This window comes from Panthera uncia (genome assembly GCF_023721935.1).
Source record: "Panthera uncia isolate 11264 chromosome B3 unlocalized genomic scaffold, Puncia_PCG_1.0 HiC_scaffold_1, whole genome shotgun sequence".
In the NCBI taxonomy this organism is placed as follows: domain Eukaryota; kingdom Metazoa; phylum Chordata; class Mammalia; order Carnivora; family Felidae; genus Panthera; species Panthera uncia.
Window position 1 is genome coordinate 36,840,226 of NW_026057582.1, and position 23,984 is coordinate 36,864,209.

The 23,984-nt window shown below is 37.5% G+C and overlaps 1 protein-coding gene across 1 annotated transcript in view; it reads left to right on the forward strand.

The window, feature by feature from the left end:
• LOC125909447 (potassium voltage-gated channel subfamily H member 5-like) overlaps positions 1 to 23,984 on the forward strand; it is a 94,201-nt gene that overhangs the window by 18,141 nt on the left and 52,076 nt on the right. The window contains 1 exon segment of the mRNA XM_049612657.1: positions 9,066 to 9,189. Within this exon segment, the coding sequence (XP_049468614.1) occupies positions 9,066 to 9,189 (124 nt within the window).

Genomic DNA, 23,984 nt, shown 5'->3' on the forward strand with positions numbered 1-23,984 from the left:
TTGAAAAACACTGGTTTGATTAGTTTCTTGGGGAGAGAAAGCCTCCCTCAGCAGGACTTTTCATGTTTATGGTAGTTCGTTTTTAGAACCTTTGGTTTCTGTTTCCTGGGATACAGGCAATTATTTCAATCAATAAATAATTACTATACTGAAACTTTTGTGGGCACAGTAGGCACAAAATTTAGAATCCTGAGGACTATATTATCCAAGAAGTTAAAAAGTAGCATATGTAAAGTATTTAGAGAGGCAGTGCATACTAAATTTCATGATATCAATTATATAAAGAAATCTCACATGAATACATTAATTCCTGTGTTTATTGATATAGTCACCAACAAGCAAACATCTACTATGTGCCAGGCACCATGTTAGGTACAGGGGGATAAAATGGGACCAAAATGGATATAGGCTTTGTCCTTGTAGAGCTTACAGCCTAACAGGCAGATATGCATTCATCGTATCATAACACAAATAGGTATAAAATTGTAACTGTGATAAGGGCTGTGAGGAAGAGGTGCATTATGTCTGCACTATTAGGGATGACATGGTCAGAAGGTCAGGGAAAGATTTACTGAGGTCATGACAGTTGAGTTAAGATCTAACTAACTGCAAGTATCAATCATATAAGTAAGGAAAAGGCTGGTGTTTAGGCAAAGAGAATGACAAGTTAAAAGACCCTATGATGGGAGAGAACTTGAAGCTTACAAAAACATAAGAAAAATCAGTGTAGAGGACATGAATCAATTTGAATTTTGGAAAGACCTCTTTGGCTTCAGTATGGACAATCCATTGAAAAAATCTCAGAGAGGGTTGGTGTAAAACAATTAGGTAGCTGTTGGAGTGATCTAGGGGAGAGATAATGGAAGCTTGGATTTGGGAGATGATAGCGAGGATCCAGAGAAATGGAGAGATTTGAAAATTTGAAGACATAAAATTAATAGGATTTGGTCATGGATTAAGTACAAGGATAATGAGAAGGATGTTGAAAGATGGCTCCAAGATTTCTGGCTTACATAATTGCATGGATGGTGATCCCATTGTCTAAGATAGGAAACACTGGAAAAGCACCTGATTTGGGGGAATGAAAGGTCATGGACCTATTATATTGAGGTCCACTAAAGATATCTAAGAGGATATCTATGTCAACTTGGATATCAAGATCTAGAATTTATATAAAAGAGGTCTGGTTTGAAGATATAAACTAATGAGTTACGGAATCTATGGAGACAGGTGAAGTATAAGAGGAACTGATGTGGAGAAACTCTAGTATCTACTTACTGGATAAAGAATGTTGAGCCTGCAAAGGAAATGGAGGACTATTCAGAGAACCAGGGGACAGTCATTTTATGAAAGCTAAAGATTGAAAAATTTTAAGGAGTGAGTGGTTACCAGGGCTTCTGAATTGTCAAGTGAGATGAATAAAAAGCATCCTTTGGATTTGGTAACATGTAGAGGCTGTTGGTGATCTTGTTTGTCCTGGAGTGGTAAGGAAAGAACTAGATAGGAGTGAGTTGTATGAATAGGAGCTGAGAAGATGGAACCAATGGGAACACACAACTTTTTTGGGAAGTTTGTCCAGTGAGGGGTCGGAGACAGATATGGTGGTAGTCAGAGGGGGATGTAGGCTAAGTGGTACTCATAGAATTTGTCTGGTTCTGAAAGGTTTTGGTAGGTAAAGGGATGGGGGAAAAGTGTTTCAAGTGGACAATAGGCATCATGAGTGAGTATATTTTGGGGCCATAATGAGAAAACTGACTTAATTGTAATAGTATAGACTTTAGGAGTAATGATAAATATGTTTGTATAGGTAGGGAGGGTATAGCTGGATTTTAGAAGGGTTTCTAAATCTGAGAGGCAATTTGATGATGTAAGCACTTGGGAGTCTATATTTGGATGAGGAGTAGTAGGATGATGGAGGCAGGAATTCAGGGGAGAGAGTGAACATTAGTGTGAAAAGTAAGATCAGTTGAGTCAGGGAGACCATGTAGCTGAATGGACTGCCACTGTTGCCTCATCATGAAGTGGACAGCATATGGATTAGCGAGAGTAAACTGATTAGACCCCAGCCTGGGCTAAGAGGAGAAAAGTTAATTTTTGGTGATCATATTGTATTTATTTATACTTGATGCTATACACAAATGAAAATGTCATATATTTATAGAAGAATTTATTTATACTTTATGAAGCATTTTTGTAGGAATAAGCTCATTTTAATCTCTACTATAACCACCCTACGTATCAAGGAAAGGTATTACGATTCTCATAGCTAAGGTTCATTTCAAATGCCACAGTTTCCCTAAAACTTCTGAATCTTTGGTCCTTCTTCTTCCATGTGTTTTCTTTTAAATTTTAGGGAATTAATTTATTAGTGGTAACACACACAAATTTTAAGTGTACAGTTCAATTAGTTTTGACAAATGTGTATATTTGTGTAGCTTATACCTCTGTGAAGATAGAGAACAATGACCTCCCCCAGAAAGTTCTTTTTGACTCTTTCCTATCAGTCTCCCTCCCATCCCCTTTAGCAATCATTGTGCTGATCCCTATCACCATAGATTAGCCTTGCCTGTATTAAACTTCATATGAATGAAATGATAGCTTCTAGCTATCATTATAATGTTTATCAGACTCACCCATGCTGTTGCATGTGTGAGTAGTTTGTTCCATTTTAGACCTGAGTGGCTTTTCTTGTAGGACTATGTCACAATTTTTAATCCATTCTCTTGCTGATGGACATTTACCTTGTTTTCAATTTTTGACTGCTATGAATAAATCTGATGTGAACATTTTCCTTACAAGTCTTTTTGTTAACATATGTTTTTGTTTCACTTGAGGAAATGCCTAAGAATGAAATTTCTTGGTCATGGTTAAATATTTAACTCTACAAGAAACTATTTTTCAAAGTGATTGTTCTATTTTCTATTCTCATTAGTATTTTATAAAGAGTTCCAGTTGTTTCACACTCTCATCAACATTTTGTCCTATTAGCCTTTACAGCCACTCTAGTGGTTGAGTGATGCATTATTGTGCTTTTAATTTGTATTTCCCTGCTGCCTGATGATGGTGAGCATCTTATTCTTGTGGTTATTGGTCATTGTTTATCTTCTTTAGTGAAATGTCTGTTCGAGTTATGTGCCCATGTTGTTCAATGGGTCATTTGTCCTTTTGTAGGATTTTTTTTGGTATGTCCTAGATAGGAGTTCTTTCTCAGATATCTGTATTGTAAATATTTTCTTAGTCTATGGATTTCCTTTCCTTTTTTTTTTTTTTTTGAAAATGTCCTTGAATGAGCACTTGATTTTAATTTGATGGTGTCTAATGTATCTATTAACACTTTCTTTTACAGTGATTGCTATAGGAGTCTTATCTAAGAAATTCTTGTCTTCCTTAAAGTTGCAAATATTTTTTTCCTGTGTTTTCCTTTTAGTTTTCACCTTTGTATTTACGTCTATCACCCACTTTAAATTGGTGTGTGTGTGTGTGTGTGTGTGTGTGTGTGGTGTGATGTAGCAGTGATGGTTCAACTTTTGTTCATGTGGACATACAATTGTTTTAGCCGAGTTCATTGAAGAGACTTTTCTTTACCCATTAAACTGCTTTGGCATCTATGCAAAAAACCAGTGGACCATTTTTATGAGGGTCTATCTCTGAACTTTTTAATTTGCTTTATTGGTTGTATGTTTTCCCAGCCTGGTTCTTCTTTTTCAGATTTTATTTTGGATTATTTTTGGTAATTCATATTTTCATAATATTTTATGATTACTTTGTCAACTACTATTTTCACTGGGATTATATTGAATCTATAGATCAATTTGCAGAGAGTTGATGTCTGAAAAAATATCTAGTCTTTCAATTCATGAACATGGCATAGCTCTCCATTTGTTTAAGTGTCCTTTAACTAAGGAGAATTTTTTTAGTGTTCATTCTAGAGGCCTTGCACATCTTTCATTAAATTTATTTCTAAGTATTTGATATCCTTCTAAGTGAAATTGTTTTCCACTTTGCAATTGTCTAATACTAGTATATAGAAACAAAATTAACTGTTATATTAACTTTATTTCCTGCAACCTTACTAAATACACTTATTACTATTTTTTTAATGTTTATTTCTGAGGGGGGGGGGTGTGGAGAGAGCACAAGCAGAGAAGGGGCAGAGAGAGAGGAAGATACAGAATCCAAAGCAGGGTCCAGGCTCTGAGCTGTCAGCACAGAACCTGATACCAAGCTCGAACTCACAAACTATGAAATCATGACCTGAACTGAAGTTGGATGCTTAACCGACTAGCCACCCAGGAGCCTCACTGAATTCACTTATTAATTTTAGATGTTCCTTTAAATATTCCTTAGGACTTTCTCTGTAAACAATCATGCCACCTGCAAATAGAAAGTCATTATATCTTCCTTTCCAATATTTGTATCTTTTGTGTTTTTTCCCTTTTACTTTTTTTTTTTTGCCTTATTTCACTAGTTGGGCCACCAATAAAATGTTGAGTGTAAGCATTGAGAATATACATCCCTGACATTTTCCTGATCTTAAGGGGGGAGTTATTCAGTATTCCACCCTTAAGAATAATGTTAGCTCTAGATTTTTTAGTAGGTATCATCTGTCGGTTTGAGGAAGTTTCCTTCTTTTCCAAGGTTGCTCAGAGATTTTAATCATGAACGAGTGTGAGTTTTGTCAAATGCTTTTTTTTTGCATCTATTGAGAAACAATCGTATGATTTTTTCTTTTATTCTATTGATGTGATGGATTACATTGATTGATTTCATAATGATAAATCAGCCTTACATTCATGAGACAAACCCTACTTGGTTATTATATATATATTGCTGAATTCTATTTGCCAATATTTTCTTCTGGAGTTTTGCAAGCACATTCCTAAGATCTGTTTGTCAGTAATCTTTTTTTAACAGCCATTGTCAGATTTTGGTGTTATGATAATGCTGACCTCATAAAACAAGTTAAGATACAGGATACAAGAGTGTTGATTCATAGGAACACTTGTACCCCAATGTTTATAGCAGCACTTTCAACAATAGCCAAATTATGGAAAGAGCCTAAATGTCCACCAAAGATACAGGATACAAGAGTGTTGATTCATAGGAACACTTGTACCCCAATGTTTATAGCAGCACTTTCAACAATAGCCAAATTATGGAAAGAGCCTAAATGTCCACCAACTGACAAATGGATAAAGAGGATGTGGTTTGTATATACAATGGAATACTACTTGGCAATGAGAAATAATGAAATCTGGCCATTTGTAGCAACGTGGATGAAACTGGAGGGTGTTATGCTAAGTGAAATAAGTCAGGCAGAGAAAGACAGATACCATATGTTTTTACTCATATGTGGATCCTGAGAAACTTAACAGAAGACCAGGGGGAGGTGAAGGGGGGAAAAAAGTTACAGAGAGACGGAGGCAAACCATAAGAGACTCTTAAATACTGAGAACAAACTGAAGGTTGATGGGAGGTGGGGGAGAGGGGAAAGTGGGTGATGGGCATTGAAGAGGGCACCTGTGGGATGAGCACTGGGTGTTGTATGGAAACCAATTTGACAATAAACTATATTTAATAAAAAAAATTAAAAAAAGTTAAGAAATATTTCCTCATATACTATCTGACAGAGTGTGTAATATTTGTATTATGTCTTATTTAAATATTTGAAGGGGGCCCCTATGGGGCTCAGTCAGTTAAATGTCCGACTTAAGCTCGGGTCATTGTCTCCCCGTTTGTGAGTTTGAGCCACACATTGGGCTCTGTGCTGACAGCTCAGAGCCTCGAGCCTGCTTTAAATTCTGTGTCTCCTCTCTCTCTCTCTGCCCCTCCCCTGCTCACACTCTGTCTCTCTCTCAAAAATAAATAAACAAAAAAATTAAATATTTGAAGGATTTCACTGAGTCTGTAGCCTTCTGGGCTAGTTTGTTTTTTTTTTAATAGCAAGTATTAAGATTTTCCATTTCTTTTTGTGCTTTTTAAGGTGTTTTTCTTATTCAGAAATTTTGTTCATCAAAGTTTTAAAATTAATTGGCAAAAAATTGTTTGCACTATACCTTTATTATCATTTCTATCTGTAATATATCCAGTGATGTCTTCTCTTTTATTCTTAATGTTGGTAACTTGTGTTTTCACTCTCTCGTTCTCTTTTTTTTTAATTATCAGACTTGTTAGGGGCTTATCATTTTTACTAATGTTTCCAAAGAATTAATTTTGACTTTGTCAAGGTTCACTTTTCTTTTTTAAAAAAATTTTTTTTAACGTTTATTTATTTTTGAGACAGAGAGAGACAGAGCATGAACGGGGGAGGGTCAGAGAGAGAGGGAGACACGGAATCTGAAACAGGCCCCAGGCTCCGAGCTGTCAGCACAGAGCCCGATGTGGGGCTCGAACTCACAGACTGTGAGATCATGGCCCGAGCTGAAGTCGGACGCTCAACCAACTGAGCCACCCAGGCGCCTCAAGTTTCACTTTTCTTTGAATACTTTCTATTTTATTGATCTGCATTCTGATCTTTGTTTCTTCATACTTAATTTGGGTGTAATAGCTTTTCTAATTTCTTCATATAAAAGTTTAGATAACTGATTTTAAAACTTTCATCTGTTAAAAATATAAACGTTTAAAATGAGAAATTTCTCCCTAAGTATTGCTTTAAGGGTATCCCACAAATTTTGATGTGTTGTTACTTCATTAACGTCCAGTTAAAAATATCCTCTAAATTTCTTTTGATTTCTTCTTTGACCCATTTCTTCTTCTAGACCCAGTCTAGAAAGGAATTGGGTAATATCCAATAGTGTAGATTTTTTTAGATAATTAAAAAAAACCCACCTCATTCCTAATTTAATTGCTTTGATGTGAGACTATATACTCTGTGATTTCCATATTTTGAAATTTATTGACTTCATTTTTGTGACTCAAAATCAGATCTGTCTGGGTAAAAGTTACACGTGCACTAGAGAAAAATGTGTATTCTTTAGCATTCTGTAGAGTATTCTATGAATGTCAGTTAGCTAGAGTTAGTTGATAGTGTTGATAGTGTTTAAATATTCTATATCCTCAATTATTTTTACATCTGGTTGTTCTGCCAGTTGATGTGGGAGAGAGTAAACATTCCATTTTTATTGTGAAATTGTTGAATTCTTCTTTTTTGTTATGTCATTTTTATCCTTCATGTATTTTGAAGCTCTTTCATTACTTTTATATACATACTTTTATATACAATTGAGACTGTTATGTCTTCCTAATGAGTTGACCCTTTTGCTATTATTAATTGTTCCTTTTAATCTCTATTATTCTTGTCTTTTGCATTAATATAGCCACATTGGGTTTCTTATGCTTAGTGTTTGTGTAGTGTATGTTCCCCACACTTCACTTTCAACTTGTCTATGTCTTTATTATTATTTTTTTTTAAGTTTATTTTTTTTTTTGTTTTGAGAGAGAGCAAGAGAGAGAGAGAGATAGAGAGAGAGAGAGAGAGTGCATGTGGGGGAGGGACAGAGAGAGAGGGAGAAGAGAGAGAATCCCAAGCAGGCTCTGCACTGTCAGTGGGGAGCTCAGTGCAGGGCTTAAACCCATAAACTGTGAGATCATGTCCCAAGCTGAAGTCAATGTTTAACTGAGCCACCCAGGTGCCCCTAACCTTAAAGTCTTAAAATCATAAGTTAATTTCTCTTTTTAGTATGCTATTTTGAATATGAGTTTGAAAGAGATTTCTTTGGTAGATATTTTGAATTTTTGAATTATAGTATTCCCTTAAAAATGTACTCTTTTTATTTTATTTATTTATTTTTAAATGTTTATTTATTTTTGAGAGAGAGAGAGAGAGAGAGCGTGAGCATGAGCTGGGGGGTGGGGAGGCAGAGAGAGAGAGGGAGAGAGAGACATAGAGAATCCCAAGCAGGCTCCACACAGTCAGCATAGAGACCAACGCAGGGCTCGATCTCACAAACCCTGAGATCATGACCTGAGCTGAAATCCAGAGTCAGATGCCTAACTGCCTGAGCCACCCATATGCCACTAAAATTTACTCTTTTAAAATATTTATTTTAAAAATAATATTTTAGGGGTGCCTGGGTGGCTCAGTCGGTGAAGCATCCGACTTCAGCTCAGGTCATGATCTCACGGTTTGTGAGTTCTAGTTCCGTGTCAGGCTCTATGCTGACAGCTTGGAGCCTGGAGCTGCTTCGGATTCTGTGTTTCCCTCTCTCTCTCTGCTGCTCCCCTACTCTCACTCTGTGTCTTTCTCTCAAAAATGAATAATAAACATTAAAAAGTATTTTATTTCTATATTTTAATATTATTCTAATTTTGTTTCACTATAATGTTAACATATTTATCATCTGATTTACAAAATTGCTAAAGGTGCTGCCTAAAACTGTTAGATTTTCAATCAAGGTTGATACCAAAAGATATTATTTTTGTATTAATTTTTATACCTAATGCAAAACCACTTCTCTATGTAAAATAGATCAGAGATGTTCCTTTTATTTAGAATAATGATAGTTTCCAAATTCTGTGTAAAATGTGGTTGAAAAGAATATCTTTGAATAATTTTATTTAAAAAAAGACTCTTCTCTTATTTTAAATTAGACTTCTCAAGATCAATCTCATGGACAAAATTATATGTCAAAATTATAATAGAATTTTTGGAGGAGTCATACAAGTTTGCTTCAATATTATCAAGTTCATTTTCTTTGTCTGTGGAGAAGTGACTGTAGCCCTTGTCTTAAATTAATCTGTGTAATTATTATAGTCACTAACTTTTATTTAATATTAATCATGCTTGTTCTTCATAGCTTAGAATATACTTGAATGCAAAGAGGTATTATAAACTGGCTTCTCTTCAATGGGGTTTTTGTTTGTATGCAAATCTTGTACTTATTGCAGATCTCATTTGATAATCACGCGGAACTGACTATGTCAATCTCCAGAATAGGTTTTGTTATTTGTACCGTAACAAACCACTGTTGCGTTGGTCTATCTATGAATTTGTCTTTTCATTTCCTTGAAAGAAGTACATTGTTAAATGCAGATAAAAAACATCCTTTTCCTTCTTTCTTCTTTAGAATCGAGTTTCTTACTGGGAAACGCCCAGATTGTGGATTGGCCAGTAGTTTATAGTAATGACGGTTTTTGCAAACTCTCTGGCTATCATCGAGCTGACGTCATGCAGAAAAGCAGCACTTGCAGGTAGGTCCTAGAAGAGCTCAGGAATCTTCTCTGAAGTGTAACTAAATGTTGACTGTGATTCATGGCTACACTTGCAGGAGTCCCCCGCTTGTCCCTGGTTTTCCTTCCTGAGGTTTTGTTTCCCGTGGTTTGGTGCTTCCCATGGTGTATTACCCCCAGTTAACTACTTTCAGAAGCAGATGCTCCTCCTTCTGATGCAATGTCACGTCCAGAGTAGCCTAACACTCCCTCCAGATGCCAATGTCATTCTCCTCACTTCATCTCATTATATAGGCATTTTCTCATCTCACATCATCACAAGAAGGGTGAGTACAATATAATAAGGTGGTTTGGGAGAGAGATAGACCACGTTCACATAACTTTTATTACAGTATATTGTTATAATCGTTCTATTCCATTATTACTGTTGATCTCTCCCTGTGCCTAATTTATAAGTTAAACTTTATCATAGGTATGTATGTCTAGGGAAAAAACAGTTTATACAGTGTTAGGTACTATCTGCAATCCAGGCATCCACAGGGGTTGGGGGAGGGGTTTGGGAGAGGGTCTTGGAACATATCCTCCCCAGATAAGGGGAAGCTCCTGTCTTAGACTCACTGTGATGTTGTGGTTTATAATAGGAAATATATATTTGGTATCTGACACAGTTCCTGGCACAGGTCTCTTAAAACTCTTGGAATTTTCTGTGATCAGAGAAATAAAAGTGTCTTTTGTTATGTTAATGGCGACTTTCGGAAGGCCCTTAAGTAACCTTAGTGTGGAGGCTGTTGCCATGGGAACCATCTAGGTGCTAGGAGGGTGGAAACTTTCAGTACTCCTGCTCCTCAACTTCTCAGCCTCTAGGGAAGGGATGGCCAGGAGGCTGAATTAATTGCCAATGGCCAGGGATGTAATCAGTCTGGACTGTGTAGTGTAGCAGCCACAAGCACACAAAAGGACAGGGTTGGTGAGCGTGTGGAGGGCCTGGGAGAGCATCGCACCTGGAGATGGCACTCTGTTTTTCCACCATACCTTGCCTGTGCATCTATCTCTTTGGTCCAGCTGTTCCTGAGTTATATCCTTTTATAGTAAACCAGTGATCTAGTAAAGAAAAGATTTCTCTGAGCTCTGTGTGCTGCTCTAGCAAATTAAACAAACCCACGAAGGTTGCGGAAACGTCCAGTCTGTAGCCGGTAGGTCAGAAATACAGATACCAACCTGTGCTTTCAATTGGTGTCTGGAGTTGGGGGGTGGGGGGTGGTCTTGTAGGACTGAATCTTATGCTGTATCTCCAGGTAGTGTCGGAATTGAGTTGAATTGTGGGACAGCTGTAACTGAACCAACATGAGTTTGCTCCTTGGTGAGTCAGAAACTACCTGATGGAGTTGTCATGCAAACAAAACTTTATTCGCAGCAAATAAGGAGATACAGGGGAATGGCTTCCAAAGCCTCCCCAGAACAAGGGTGAATGGATTCCTTTTATTTAGGATTAGGATGAGTATTTAGACAGGGAAGCCTTGTCATTGTATGTAGAAGCGGGCATAACATCGTGCATACGTCTTAAGGAAACATGCCTGTCCACGCGTTGTATGTTATGTAGATGAGCCTTGTGGTCCTCCTTGGGTGGAGATTTTATACTATAATGAGCTAAATGTAGTTGTCAGACATTCTAGAGGTCACTTCATGGTCCATCTGTGCAGGTGTGAGTCTGAGGTTAAGCTCAAATGCTCTAGGCCGTCCCGGCTGTTGGAGGTCTTGTCAGGGCAGTGGCTGTCACTAGTAGGGTGGTTTCACTTTCCATTTGCCGGAGTTAAGAGATAAGCTGGAAAGAAAAGCTTAAGGAAAAATGGGGGACAAAGTTCGGTGCATATAAGCAGGTGGGCAGTAAAGGTCAGGTCTTGGTGTCCCAAGAATTGTTTGTTGGTGTGGAGACTTGTTGCCACCCATCCTCCCCCATTGGTGCTAGAATCTGTCTACACTCACAAACAAAAACTGTAGGACAGTACAAAAGCAGGAAACTGTATTAGAATATTAAGGAGACTAAATTGTTAATGCAAATATATAATTTAAGAGCCACTGGGGAGAACTTGTGCAAAGAAAAAGATGTTCCCATATCTGTAAATCTACTAATTCTTTCAAGAAATAGTTTTTGAATACTTACAATGAGCCATGAATTATTCTCAGGTGCTGAGTGATCAAAGGAGCGTCCTGTATCAGGCAACCACTGATGGCATCAGCACTTCTTGAGCTGCTAAAACTGTCTTGAACAGGGTAGAGTAAACGGCCCCCAACCCAGTAGGACAAAATTCAGGAACATTGAGGCGCACCGAGCCTGGAACCCGCTTCGGATTCTGCATCTCCCTCTTTCTCTGCCCTGCTCACTCTCTGTCTCTCAAAAATAACTAAACATGAAAAAAAAATTAAAGAACGTCAAAATGAAGTTTTTACATCTTGAGTAAATCACATCTGCTTGGTAATGTTGATACATTGTAACTTGTTATTTTGTTTGGCTTATGTAAAACAGAATCTGGCATTTATATTATTTATTACAATTCTTTCTAAAATATGCCATATTTGTGAGTTTAAAGAGAGTATTATGAAAAAAAAAAGGTCGTATAAAAGAAAGGAAATTCTATAAAGGGAACCAATTTAGATCCTAAAACTTTTTCACAGTATTTCAGTAAGGCCAGATGGGATGTTTTTTACTGGAGATAATTTCTCTTCAAAGTTCTCACTTAACTAAGCACCGAAATCATGTTACTTTGGAACTGTAAGGGATTTGAATTATTGTCTACTCCACATCCTTTGTTTTTCACAAAAGAAAACTGAGGGAGGGTTATGTTAAGGGACTGGCCCCGGGGAAATACAGGGATTTCTTTATCTTTTTTTCCTGTATATTTGTGCTAAAAACATATACGGTACACTATCTATCTATATCTATCTATCTATCTATCTATATTCTGCATCTTCAAGGAAGCCAGGGATTCATCTTATACCAGTGAGTGTAAACCTGACTGCATGTAGGAATCATTTGGAGGGATTTTGTGTAACATAGATTCCCAGACCTCACCTCTGGGAATCACCTACTGAATCAGCATCACCTGAGGTGGGAGGTAGGAACAGGTACCAGTACCTTTAACCATCGGCTCAGATGATTCTGAGTTTAGCCAGGTTTGAGAAATAATCTGTTCAAACTTCTTCCTTCACTTATCTTGTCCCTACAATCTTTTTTCTCTCTAAAGTTATTTTCACATTCGGTCTTCACTCCCAGGTCTGAAATTGGTAAGCAAGAGTGATGGAAAACTGTGCTCCCCTTCCCCCCCACTGAGAGACTGCCTTTGGTAGCACTGATGTCTTCGTGCCTTTTTCATCCACTGGATGCGTATGAGCTCCTAGGCTGCCATTACACTAAGGTGTGTGTTTTAAGTTCTGGGAGGTTGAGGTCTGTATTGAGCTTCTCTGTTCCCTTATGTCTCAGCAGGCTTGTTAGGAAAAGGTTAGTTTTATGGTAGACGTTACTTGTGGAACAGGCTCTATAGAGAGTTCCAGGGACTGTAGATGCTCTCATGCCCATTTCCTTTTTTTGGACTGTGGACATCCCATCATTATGTCATGCCTGTTTCAAATGCCATTTTCTACCTGAAGTTATTTATGATTCCCTCAGTGAGATGTGGTTTTGCTCCTCTGACTCCCTTTTGGTTCATTATTTGGCATCATCATCTGGCCTTCAACTAGCTTTCCTTATCCCTTGGGGTTTCATCGCTATTGCTTTTGTCATTTTAGAGACATATTGCTCTTCGTATCTGAATATATTGTAAAGCCCTGTACCCATCTGTCTTTGATTCCACGTATCTGCCTCCACTTTTATCCTGTTTTCTTTGGCATGTGAGGTCTGTCCTACAAAAAGGTTTATGAAAACAAATGCTTGCAGCATATTCTCTCCCGTAGAAGAATAGCTTTTTAACTCCTGCCACCAGTGTCAGATTATAAGTGCCTTTAAGGTAGGCATTTCATCTCCTTCACTTTTGTACGCACTAAGGACACAGCTCAGTGTTTTGCATTTGTCTTTGCTGAATTAGATAGCTCACTTTGCAACAAACCCTAACCCAGGTCTCATGTGCTTCTGTGCTCCCAAGAGTTATGGTATTCGAGGTGGTAAGAGAGCAGAGGGCTTTGGATTGGGTTATGCTTTTTCACTGTGGGAAGAAGTATGCAAACCTTCCCCCAGCTCTTCTTTCTTCACTGTTGTTAGAGATGGCATTTTCAAAATGATAATATTCTCTTTTAGAAAAGAACTTAAAAAAATTTTTTTTTAATGTTTATTCACTTTTTTTTGAGAGAGAGAGAGAGAGAGGGAGAGCAACAGACACCCAGGCACCCCTTAAATAAATTTCTTTTTTAAAAAAAAATTGTTTTGAGAGATAGAGACCAAGCAGGGGACGGGCAGAGAGAGAATCCCAATCAGTCTTGTGCTGTCAGTGCAGAGCCTCAGGTGGGGCTCGATCCCACGAACCCTGAGATCATGACCTGAGCCGAGATTAAGACACGGACGCTTAATGGACTGAACCACCCAGGGGCCCCTCAAAGTAATATTCTTATGTAAACAATTATTACTTGATTGCATGAAACACCCCGTGTGTTTTGCTAACCTAGAAATCGCAACCAGTTTAATGCCTTCGTGGAACAATGAAGACTAGCATCTGATATATGAGCAGATGATATTTGAGCCTTATCAAGTTTTCTTATAGGCATAGTTGATTTTAATGTACTCTGCTTCTAAACCTCTTTGTCCCTTTAAAAAATTAAACTCTACTTTTTTTATGTTTACTGCAGCATTTTTTAGAAGAATGAAGTCCTGGAAATAGTTAAAATGTCCAGTCGTAGGTTTGTTAAAAAATATTATGGCAAAGCCAAACTTTCTAAATCATATGTTGGAAGGATAAGACACTGAAAGAAGCTAACAACATATTTTTTAAGTAAAAAAAAATGAACTGACCAACCAATCAACCAACAACAACAACAAAAAGGTTATAGAACAGTATCTGTATTATGACTCTGATTTTTTTTACATATGGCTTTTTTCTATTTCCAGTATAAATCTATAAAAGCCTTTGAATATTACACACAAGGAAACAAGAAGGAAAGACAAAAATTATATACACATTTAGAAACACATTGTTAACGCTAAAAGTTATTATAGAGTTTGGAATCACTGAATTCCAGTTGGAGATAACTAACTTGATACTGAGGATAGCCTTGCAAATATTTCAAAGAATTTTACTGAGTTTCATAATGACAAATGTTAGGCAAATGTAACAGAATAAGAAACTACAAGTCCGTGGGCATCCGTTTGTGAAGAAAATATATGTCATTTTATATGCTGAAACAATAAATCATCTTTTTATACAGATTTCATTAGATGGATTAAAGTATTTTAAAATAATCAAACATGAATTGTTTGAGAAAATAAAAAACTGTTCATTGTGATTTTGCAATATCAAGAAGCTAATATTTAGTTCTTCTGCTTTCTTGTTTCTCTTTGTCCTTCTCAGTCTCCCATTAGACCAGGTGCAACAAATTAACTACTAAACTAAACATACTCCTCAGTTTCTTCCCATAGTATTGTGATCCTTCTGGGCAAAGTCTCCCTTTTATTTTATTTCTTTTTCTTGTCTTTGATTTCCTTTCCCCTTCATTCCACCCCCTTCCTTTTCCATAGCTATTCATTGTAGCATGTTTATTGTGTGTCTTTCGGATCCATCTTCTGTTTGTTTATTAAATAAGTATGTTCTTGAAGTGATGTTACTTTGTGTGTGTTTGTTTTTAAAATCTACATAAGTCAGAGGCGCCTGGGTGGCTCAGTCGGTAAAGCGGCCGACTTCGGCTCAGGTCATGGCCGACTTCGGCTCAGGTCATGATCTCGCGGTCCGTGAGTTCGAGCCCCGCGTCGGGCTCTGTGCTGACTGCTCAGAGACTGGAGCCTGTTTCAGATGCTGTGTCTCCCTCTCTCTGACCCTCCCCCGTTCATGCTCTGTCTCTCTCTGTCTCAAAAATAAATAAACGTTAAAAAAAAATTAAAAAAAAATCTACATAAGTCATACCATGCAGTAAGATTGATAGTTTCTTACTGTTTCACTCAACCTTTTGTTATTGAGAGGTTTTTATGTTGCCATATGACAATCTCTTTCATTATGTCTGACGCTGTATAGTGCCCAAATGTCTTCACAGCCTTCTGTTTTATTATCTATTCTAGCAGTCGTGAACTCGAACTTCTGACATTTTGCTACATTCAACAACAAATATCTTCCTACACATCTTCTTGTGGCCCCATGTGAGAAATTGTTTGTCTCCACACCCAGAAGTAGTGTTGCCGGAGAGTAGAATGTATGCTGAATTTGTAAATTAACTGCTGCCAGGTGGCTGTCCAGAGTACCTTTCTGTTTCCTCTCTCAGCAGCCATGAAGGAGTATTACCATTTTCCTAAATCCTTGTACTTCACAGTAGCATCTACATTTCTATTTTTAAACATGTGATGTGTGGTGGGGCGCCTGGATGGCTCAGTCTGTTAAGCCTCCGACTCTTGATTTCAACTCAGGTCATGATCTCACTGTTTGGGAGTTCAAGCCCCGAGTAGGGCTCCGCACTGACAGAGCAGAGCCTGCTTGGGATTCTCTCTTTCTCTCTCTCTCTGCCCCTCACCTGCTCACATTCTCTCTCTCTCTCTCTCTTTCTCTCAAAGTAAATAAATAAACTTTAAAAAAATGTGATATGTCCTATGTACCATCTCATTTTGTTTTGGCTAAAATTTCAAAAAACATTCTTATGATACTTGAGGATTACCAGGAATTTCAAATCTAGTCCATTTCATTGTCTAATAATTGCATTTCCAAGCCTTTGGGCTATTTTGCTATTTATTGAAGGACACAAAACATACTGCATATTTAAAGGTGATTGTAGGTTTTGGGGGAATGGCATTTAGTAGCATCTGATCTTATCTCATGACCCCCAGGAAGCCCTGACATTGGTTGAAGGCATCAAAACATACTATCATAAGTAGGGTAGAAATCACTTTAGCATTTTACCTTTGATTAACTTGAGATTTTTTAAAAAAATCCCTCTGTTCTTGTTTGTTTTTATTTTTATTTTTTAAATGTTTATTTGAGTCGGGGGAGGGGGTGAGAGGGACAGAGAAGGAGAATGAGAATCCCAAGGGGGCTCTGCACTGTCAGCACAGAGCTTAATGTGGGGCTCAGACTTCCCAACCATGAGATCATGACCTGAGCTGAAATCAAGAGTCAGATGCTTAAGCGACGGAGCCACCCAGGCGCCCCAGAGCTGTGCTGTTTTTAGAGAGGTGAGAAGAGCAATCATACAGGTACGAAGGATTGGAGTAGATAGATACTTTCAAATACATTTTTTTTCTGGAAGGCTCATTAATAATCCATTACCCAAGCCATCAAATTAGACAATGAAACAATTAAGAGGCACTTTATTGGATGTACTTCACAAGGAGTTTCATTAGCACAGGGTTCTTTCAGCCAGCCAGAGCACAGTACGCATGAGGGATGCCACTCGGTGTGGTGACATTTGGCTGAGGGCTCTGATTCACACGGTGGCACTGAGGGAAAATGTTGGAGAGCAGAGGTGCCTCAGGGACGTCACACTCCAAAGGTTAGATGTCCAGTGCCATCCCTAGTTTCCATTAGTTACACACCATGGATCTACCACTATGACTCTATCTAAATCTTCTTAAACTCCTATAAATTAATGGGTTGTGAAAACTTTTGGTTATGATTCACTGTATAAAGTAGCTCCTTGATTTATTTTAAAATTACCTCTTTCAGATTTTGAAAGCTGTGTTATTTGTTTCTAAAATTTCCTCCTTACTCCCTCTCTCTCAGGCTTCTTTTTGATTCTTTGACTATTTGAGCTCATTCTCCCATTAACTTTTGTGATAATTTTATTCTTGTGGCTGATTCTGAGCTAGAGACCACATTTACCCACTGCATTAAGTCAATCTGTGTGGTTTCTGTGATGAAGCTACCCTAGGTTGTGAATTACAGGCTATAAATAATATTATCCTTTTTGTGGTGACTGAATATGGCATTTTAGTCCAGGAACATCGTTGACCATTAGCAGATTAAGATAGATTGGCAGAACTCATGAATAGGTTATATATATTTTTTGTTTGTGAGGTTCCTGTCTCTCCTGGAAATCTGTCTTATAAGACATAAGGCTTATAAGGCTTGTTGTGAACTTTTGCTGGTAGAATAAAGGACCCAAGAATAAGTAAATCCTGCTGTAAAGCAAACCTACCTGACCTTAGAAATTTGCTAGGGCAGGAAAGACATGAAAGGTATACTGCTGAATGCTCAGGCCTGCTGGATATAGCCTAGGCCAGACCTCAGGAAAACTTCTCCCTATCCTAAGACAAATTTTATCACCGGTTTATCGTGTGGCAAGAGAAGTGGCAAGATTATTCAGGAGCAGGTCCTGAATGGATTTATATTTCACCCTCATCGGCTCACAAAGAAAGAAGACACACAAAATGATGTATGTATCCCTTTAAGATACAGTGACACTGCCCATTAGCAAGCATGGCCCAACCCCTGTTCTACAATTATAGAGGAGCTAGAGAGTAGTGGGGTTGGGGCTAGGGCTGGAGGAGCTTTCTTCTAACCCCACCCATAGGGAGCATTTCCAGTAATAATTCAGGCAGTGTATAGCACATTATAATTTGCAACTGCATGTGCATTATCCTTTTAAAGCCCTCACCCTCTGAGGTATATGAACATTATCATCATTTTACTGATGAGGAAACTGAGAGTCCAAGCAATTATATGATTTGCCCATGAATTATGCAGTTTGTAAATGGTGCAGTGGTCTTGTTATATCGTGATCACTCAATATTATAACGGAGACAGATAGCATCTGTGCATCTAATTTTCTTTTCAATAAGATAACAGTGCACTTGTAGTAGTCATGTATAATTACTGTAAGGGAAGCTTGGCATTCTGTCTGAGAGAGCAGCTTGAAGTTCTGAAATGTTTTTCTGTATTCCCATTATATATTCCTGGAGGATATACGCAAGAAATGTGTAAAATTATGATATAGGTATATAGTTTCAAAAGCCTGAGGATTACCATTTCTGAATCTTGGTTTCCTTCAGATTCCATTAACCATTCAAAGACTGCATTGAGCTTTAGTCATCCAGAGTCAGGCTGCTGGAAACCTTGATAAAGACACTCAACATTTACGTGTAAAATAGCCAAGCAAATAAACAAATGTGCCATCTTCCTGTAGACTTTGTGGAAGCACTGATTTAGTCAGTTTGGGCAACTTCAGATGGAAATATGTCCTTTCATTGGAAGAATGGATAATACATTTCAGACATTCCTTATAGTTTGTTTTGAAATATTTTTTATTAGTTAATTGCTGAATTTTACCACTTCAAATATGTGTTCTGTCACTGGAAATATGTGGTTTAATAAACATAAAATGAAAAATGTGAGTGAAACAATATAACAAAATAGAAGACTAACTTTAAGAAAGTATTCAGAATGTAATAATCTAGGATTTTTTTTCTTCAAGTGCCTTTATTATGACAGGCAATTTTACCACTAAAAGGGCTAAATTAGTGAAGAATACATTATAGAGTTTTCTGACTTTATTTAGAAAGTTGTGGAGCGCCTGGGTGGCTCAGTTGGTTAAGCGTCCGACTTCAGCTCAGGTCATGATCTCACGGTCCGTGGGTTCGAGCCCCACGTCAGGCTCTGTGCTGACAGCTCAGAGCCTGGAGCCTGTTTCAGATTCTGTGTCTCCCTCTTTCTCTGACCCTCCCCTGTTCATGCTCTCTCTCTCTCTGTCTCAAAAATAAATAAATGTTAAAGAGTTGCTTGTTTTCATCTTTAGAATTTTCACTGAATCAGACTTGTGTTGTATTTGTTATTACGTGGTATTATCACATCAATTTCCAAGAATTTTGGAATTTTGAGTTGTCACTTATTTTTAAATCCTATTAGAGTTGATTTTTCAAAATTTTTATCTTAATTGCTTGTTATATTATAGACACTTTCTTTTTTAAATGTTTTTCTGTTGGCCAATTGCGGATATTGTGTTTTATTTTATTGAACCATAGAGCTCTGACATTTACTAACAAGAGTTAAATGGTTTTTTCTTTCTTTATAAGACCATAAACATTTAGTTACCTTAATTATCTTAACTTTTTTTCTGTTTTTTAAATGTTTTCTTTCATTCTTTTTTTTAATGTTTATCTATTTATTTTGCATGTGCGTGTGCATAAGTGGGGGAGGGGCAGAAAGAAGGGGAGAGAGAGATTCCCAAGCAGGATCCCCAAGCCTGATGTAGGGCTTGATCTCATGACTGTGAGATCATGATATGAACCAAAGTCAGGAGTCAGACACTTAACTGACTGATCCACTCAGGCAACCCAATGTTGTTGTTGTTGTTGTTGTTTTTCTCTATTAAGGAGTTTTTAGATTAAAAATCACAGTCAATTAAAAAAAATCTGGTTGATTTAAAAAGTTCACCCTATAAAAAATATTAACAGTATTAAACTAGTGTCTTAATTTCTGGAGGGGAAGGAGGGTGTCTTTGTGGTCTTTAATTCTAGTTTCACAGTAATGCCTTCAAGAGATTTTCACAAAATTCTCATGAGGCAGAGTTTAGTCTTTGGTGGAAGCAATGGCTTTTCAATGCTGTCTTACAGGTAGGCTCTGAGAGCTTTCTATGTGAGTCTGACATCGAGATTATGGAGTTAGAATCTGCCATTTTATTCTGAGATTCTCTTGCTTAACTTACTTTTATGATGACAATGAAAATTCTTTTTTGAAAATGTAGAATGCAGACTGGGCAGTCTTTGGTAAACCTCATCCATTTCCTTTCATTTCTTAGTTTCTAGAATTCTAGTTGCCTAGGTTAGTATTATCATGAGATGGGCCATCACTCTGTAATTTCTGGTTCTGATACGGCATTCCTATAGGATCTTCTAGTTTTTCTGGATCTTGCTATCCAACTATGCTTTTCATGTTATAAATTTTCTAGATTGATACATTCAGGGCCAGATTTCCCATGAAGATCATGAATCTTAACCTTCAGGGGCCCTCACTTGAGTGGAAGTCTTTCAAAGCTCTGTACCTAATTTTGTTTTATAATTTTATGTTATTTTTTCTTTAAAGAGGTCCCTAAAATTGTATAAGCTTTAGTCTCTATCACACTTGGATCAGCCTCTGGCCAATATGCTAAGTCATTGAAAATGGATGAAAAACAATAACAAAGATATACATGGACCTTCAAAAAACTTATTCAAGGTATCTGGAAGTGCCACATATTCTTTCCTGGTGGACTAAATGATCTGGACAACTATGCTAACTAGTAGGACTGTGTATCTAGAACCAGATGCACAGCTAAAGATCGTGAAAGCATCAGAGTAGAGTTTTAGAGGCTTGTAGTCCTTGACTGAGTTCTATTTTGTAGATTTTCAGACTTTTGGTGAAATTTTCTTAGAAAAGTGGATAATTTCAAACATTAGGAAATTTTTGTGGCATGTAAAATCTCACTTTTTAATTTATGTTTTGTATGTTCCCCATAACCATGGCAACAGTGTGTCTTCTTCAATTTCTCACCATTATTTTCCTCCCATGAGCCATACCTGCACCTATCTTTAAATTTTAACGTTTATTCATTTTTTGAGAGACAGAGAGAGACAGAGCGTGAGTGGGGGTGGAGCAGAGACAGAGGGAGACACAGAATCTAAAGCAATCTCCAGGCTCTGAACTGACAGCACAGAACCCGATGCAGGGTTCAAACTCCGTAAGATCATGACCTGAGCCAAAGTTGGACACTTAACTGACTGAGCCCCCAGGGGCCCCCATACCTGCACCTATCTTTTTTTTTTTAATTAAATATAATTTATTGTCAAATTGGTTTCCATACAAAACCCAGTGCTCATCCCAACAGGTGCCCTCCTCAATGCACATCACCCACTTTCCCCTCTCCCCCACCTCCCATCAACCCTCAGTTTGTTCTCAGTACCTAAGAGTCTCTTATGGTTTGCCTCCCTCCCTCTCTGTAACTTTTTTTTTCCCTTTCCCTCCCCCCTGGTCTTCTGTTAAGTTTCTCAGGATCCACATATGAGTAAAAACATATGGTATCTGTCTTTCTCTGCCTGACTTATTTCACTTAGCATAATACCTTCCAGTTCCATCCATGTTGCTACAAATGACCAGATTTCATTCTTTCTCATTGCCAAGTAGTATTCCATTGTATATACAAGCCACATCTTTATCCATTTGTCAGTTGGTGGACATTTAGGCTCTTTCCATAATTTGGCTATTGTTGAAAGTGCTGCTATAAACATTGGGGTACATGTGCCCCTATGCATCAGCACTCCTGTATCCCTTGGGTAAATTCCTAGCAGTGCTATTGCTGGGTCATAGGGTAGATCTATTTTTAGTTTTTTGAGGAACCTCCACACTTCTCCAGAGTGGCTTTACCAGTTTGCATTCCCACCAACATTGCAAGAGGGTTCCCGTTTCTCCACATCCTTGCCAGCATCTATGGTCTCCTGATTTGTTCATTTTATCCACTCTGACCAGCATGAGGTGGTATCTCAGTGTGGTTTTGATTTGGATTTCCCCAATGAGGAGTGATGTTGAGCATCTTTTCATGTGTCTGTTGACCATCTGGATGTTTTCTTTAGAAAAGTGTCTATTCATGTCTTCTGCCCATTTCTTCACTGGATTATTTGTTTTTTGGGTGTGGAGTTTGGTGAGTTCTTTATAGATTTTGGATACTAACCCTTTGTCTGTTATGTCATTTGCAAATATCTTTTCTCATTCCATCAGTTGCCTTTTAGTTTTGTTGATTGTTTCCTTTGCAGTGCAAAAGGTTTTTATCTTGATGAGGTCCCAACAGTTCATTTTTGCTTTTAATTCCCTTGCCTTTGGAGATGTGTTGAGTAAGAAATTGCTGTGCTGAGGTCAAAGGGTTTTTTTCCTGCTTTCTCCTCTAGGGTTTTGATGGTTTCCTGTCTCACATTCAGGTCCTTCATCCATTTAGAGTTTTATTTTTGTGTATGGTGTAAGAAAGTGTCTAGTTTAATTCTTCTGCATGTTGCCGTCCAGTTCTCTGAGCACCATTTGTTAAAGAGACTTTTTTCCATTGGATATTCTTTCCTGCTTTGTCAAAGATTAGTTGGCCATACATTTGTGGGTCCAATTCTGGGTTTTCTATTCTATTCCATTGGTCTATGTGTCTGTTTTTGTGCCAATACCATACTGTCTTGATGATTATAGCTTTGTAGTAGAGGCTAAAGTCTGGGATTGTGATGCCTCCCGCTTTGGTTTTCTTCTTCAATATTACTTTGGCTATTCGGGGTCTTTTTGTGGTTCCATAAAAATTTTAGGATTGTTTGTTCTATCTTTGAGAAGAATGCTGGTGCAATTTTGATTGGGATTGCATTGAATGTGTAGATTGCTTTGGGTAGTATTGACATTTTAACAATATTTATTCTTCCAATCCATGAGCATGGAATGTTTTTCCATTTCTTTGTTTCTTCTTCAGTTTCCTTCATAAGCTTTCTATAGTTTTCAGCATACAGATCTTTTACATCTTTGGTTAGGTTTATGCCTAGGTATTTTATGATTCTTGGTGCAATTGTGAATAGGATCAGTTTCTTTATTTCTCTTTCTGTTGCTTCATTATTGGTATATAAAAATGCAACTAATTTCTGTACATTAATTTTGTATCCTGAGACTTTGCTGAAGTCATGTAACAGTTCTAGCAGACTTTTGGTGGAGTCTGTCAGGTTTTCCATGTAGAGTATCATGTCGTCTGTGAAAAGTGAAAGTTTGACTTCATCTTTGCCAATTTTAATGCCTTTAATTTCATTTTGTTGTTTGATTGCTGATGCTAGGACTTCCAACACTATGTTAAACAACAGCAGTGAAAGTGGACATTCCTGTCGTGTTCCTGATCTCAAGGGGAAAGCTCTCAGTTTCTCCCCATTGAGAATGATATTAGCTGTGTGCTTTTCATAAATGGCTTTTACGATGTTTAAGTATGTTCCGTCTATCCCAACTTTCTTGAAGGTTTTTATTAAGACAGGATGCTGTATTTTGTCAAATGTGTTTTCTGCATCTATTGACAGGATCATACGGTTCTTATCTTTTCTTTTATTAATGTGATGTATCACATTGATTGATTTGTGAATATCGAATCCACCCTGCAGCCCAGGAATGAATCCCACTTGATCATGGTGAATAATTCTTTTTATATGCTGATGAATTTGATTTGCTAGTATCGTGTTGAGAATTTTTACATCCATATTCATCAGGGACATTGGCCTGTAGTTTTCTTTTTTTGCTGGGTCTCTGTCCGGTTTGGGTATCAAAGTAATGCTGGCTCCATAGAATGTGTCTGGAAGGTTTCCTTCCCTTTCTATTTTTTGGAACAGCTTGAGAAGGATAGATATTAACTCTGTTTTAAATGTCTGGTAGAATTCCCCAGGGAAGCCATCTGGTCCTGGACTCTTATTTTTAATAACTGATTCAATTTCTTCACTAGTTATGGGTGTGTTCAAATTTTCTATTTCTTACTGTTTGAGTTTTGGTAGTGTGTGGGTGTTTAGGAACTTGTCCATTTCTTCCAGGTTGTCCAGTTTGTTGGCATATAATTTTTCATAGTATTCTCTGGTAATTGCCTGTATTTCTGAGGGATTGGTTGTAATAATTCCATTTTTATTCGTGATTTTATCTATTTAGGTCCTCTCTCTTTCCTTTTTGAGAAGCCTGGTT